Below are 2,385 nucleotides of genomic sequence, written 5' to 3' on the forward strand. Positions count from 1 at the left end.
TTTCAAGCATTCACTCGACTGGGACAGTATATGAAAGCATTTTGTTCAGTTAAAAAAATGTGTATATATGAAAATTGATTATAAATTTATTTTATGGATCTTTAAACCAAAAACTGATGCTGAAATTTTTTGTCAACAATGAACCAAATATGGCTATGCTAGATTTGTACACTATTCATGCATAAATTCATAAAGACCAACCTTTCCCACTGTAAGCATTCTTCTTGGAATTATAAAAATATTCACGGGAATGCTGATTTTCAGAGTTGAGGTTATAAAGCTGACATTTTAGAGGAATGAATATCTCCTAGAGGTTTGTGTGCCTGTATCCAGAGATAGTAAGGGAAGTTTGAAGAAGTTCCTCTCTTTGTTGTAAAAAGAAAAATTTGGAAGGAAAATTATACACACTAAATCAGAATCTTGTCTCTCCAGAATTGCTATATCAAAAGAGAAAGTGGATATGACTGAGGGTAACTACTCCTTGACAACTGAATTTATCCTCATAGGATTTACAGATCACCCAGAGTTGAAGAGCCTTCTGTTTGCGGTGTTTCTTACTATCTATGTGACCACCATGGTGGGGAATCTTGGCCTGGTGGCACTGATTTTTATGGAGCATCGTCTTCACACACCAATGTACATCTTTCTGGGCAACCTGGCTTTGATGGATTCTTGTTGTTCCTGTGCCATTACACCAAAGATGTTAGGGAACTTCTTTTCTAAGGACAGAAGGATTTCCCTTTATGAATGTATGGCACAGTTTTATTTTCTCTGCCTTGCTGAAACTGCAGACTGCTTTCTTTTGGCAGCAATGGCCTATGATCGCTATGTGGCCATATGCAGCCCACTGCAGTACCACACCATGATGTCAAAGAAACTCTGCATTCAGATGACCACAGGGGCCTACATAGCTGGAAACCTGCATTCCATGATTCATATAGGGTTTCTCTTTAGGTTAACTTTCTGTGGGTCAAATCAAATTAATCACTTCTTTTGTGATGTTCTTCCATTATACAGACTCTCCTGTGTTGACCCTTATATCAATGAATTGATGATATTTATCTTCTCAGGTTCAGTTCAAGTCTTCTCTATTATCATAGTCCTAATCTCTTATCTCTGCATCCTTTTCATGATTTTCGAAATGAAATCCAAAGAGGGAAGAGGCAAAGCCTTATCTACTTGTGCATCTCACTTTCTCTCTGTCTCAATATTCTATGGTTCTCTTCTCTTTGTGTACGTTCGACCACATTCAGGTAAAGAAGACGGTAAAGATTTACCTGTTGCTGTTTTTTATACTCTAGTAATCCCTTTATTAAACCCTTTAATTTATAGTCTAAGAAATAAGGAAGTAATAAATGCTATGAAAAAAAATATAAAGAAAATTTTATAACATTCTAAAAAAAAATCATCCCCTGTGGGATATTAACTTAAATTTGATAAATTGTTTTTCAAAATCATGGAATATTGAGAAAGTAGAAAATGACCACTTTGTACATAAAACATTCCATTACTAAAACATGATAGTATAGGAGTCAAATAAATAAGGTCAGCAAGGATACATTCTGCTACAAAGTATTCCCAAATCTAAGCTACTAGCTCCCAGCAAGAACGAACTAAATAATTTTTCTTGAGGTCACAAACTGTGTCACAAAGAGATTAGCTAAACTATTAACTAATTGTTTCAAAGTTTAATGAGTTACTATTTTCAGCAAATACAACAAACACTAGGAATAGAAGTCAGTATATATAAAGATCACCTCCATTTAATATTGTTGACAAATTTCTGGAATTCCAAAGCATAATCTTACAACCTCCGGCATATTCCAGGAAGAATTAATCCCTTCTTAAACAACATCATCTGCCAGGAGTAAACAGTATATATTTGATTTTTAATTTTTTTTGAGTTTATACAAGATAGTATAGTTGAACATTAATTAACAGAGAATATGTATTCTCAAATCAAAAATATTTTCAACCTTAAAAGGGGAAATTTTGGTATATACCTTTTACTACATCTAAAAAATATTAAAAACAAGAAAAGAATAAAATAAAAAATGTGTAATAAAAAAGGACTATCTTCACCTGTAATGTTAGTCAATTTTACTATCACATTCTCTGAAATAGAGCATCTGTTTACTGGTGATTTATCAATCAGTAGTTGAAAGAGATGTTATTTATACTGACATCAATGGATTTGAATATTTTCATATAGTTTGATTAGGTGTCCGTCAAAAATGAAGTGCAAACCCGAATACATTAAACTAAATGAGGGGGTCTTTCTCTCTGATATTACTTATCTTGTTTGTTACTAGGAATTCCACCAACCTGTACTGACTCCAGTGTAAATTACTGATACGTTCACAGCGCATTAACAAAAAGTTGGAG

The 2,385-nt window shown here is 33.5% G+C and overlaps 1 protein-coding gene across 1 annotated transcript; it reads left to right on the forward strand.

Moving 5' to 3' along the window:
- The first annotated feature begins 460 nt into the window (after nt 1-460).
- On the forward strand, nt 461-1,390 carry LOC103662025 (olfactory receptor 5K1-like). The gene has a single exon (XM_008689685.2). It carries the CDS (start codon nt 461-463, stop codon nt 1,388-1,390), a length of 930 nt encoding a protein of 309 aa, XP_008687907.2.
- Nucleotides 1,391-2,385: the final 995 nt, after the last annotated feature.

The sequence above is a fragment of the Ursus maritimus genome, unplaced genomic scaffold, assembly GCF_017311325.1.
Source record: "Ursus maritimus isolate PB19 unplaced genomic scaffold, ASM1731132v1 scaffold_4, whole genome shotgun sequence".
NCBI lineage: Eukaryota > Metazoa > Chordata > Mammalia > Carnivora > Ursidae > Ursus > Ursus maritimus.

Bases quoted from the DNA above. Each gene is read 5' to 3' on its own strand.
- LOC103662025 (XM_008689685.2), top strand. From the start codon at position 461: ATGACTGAGGGTAACTACTCCTTGACAACTGAATTTATCCTCATAGGA.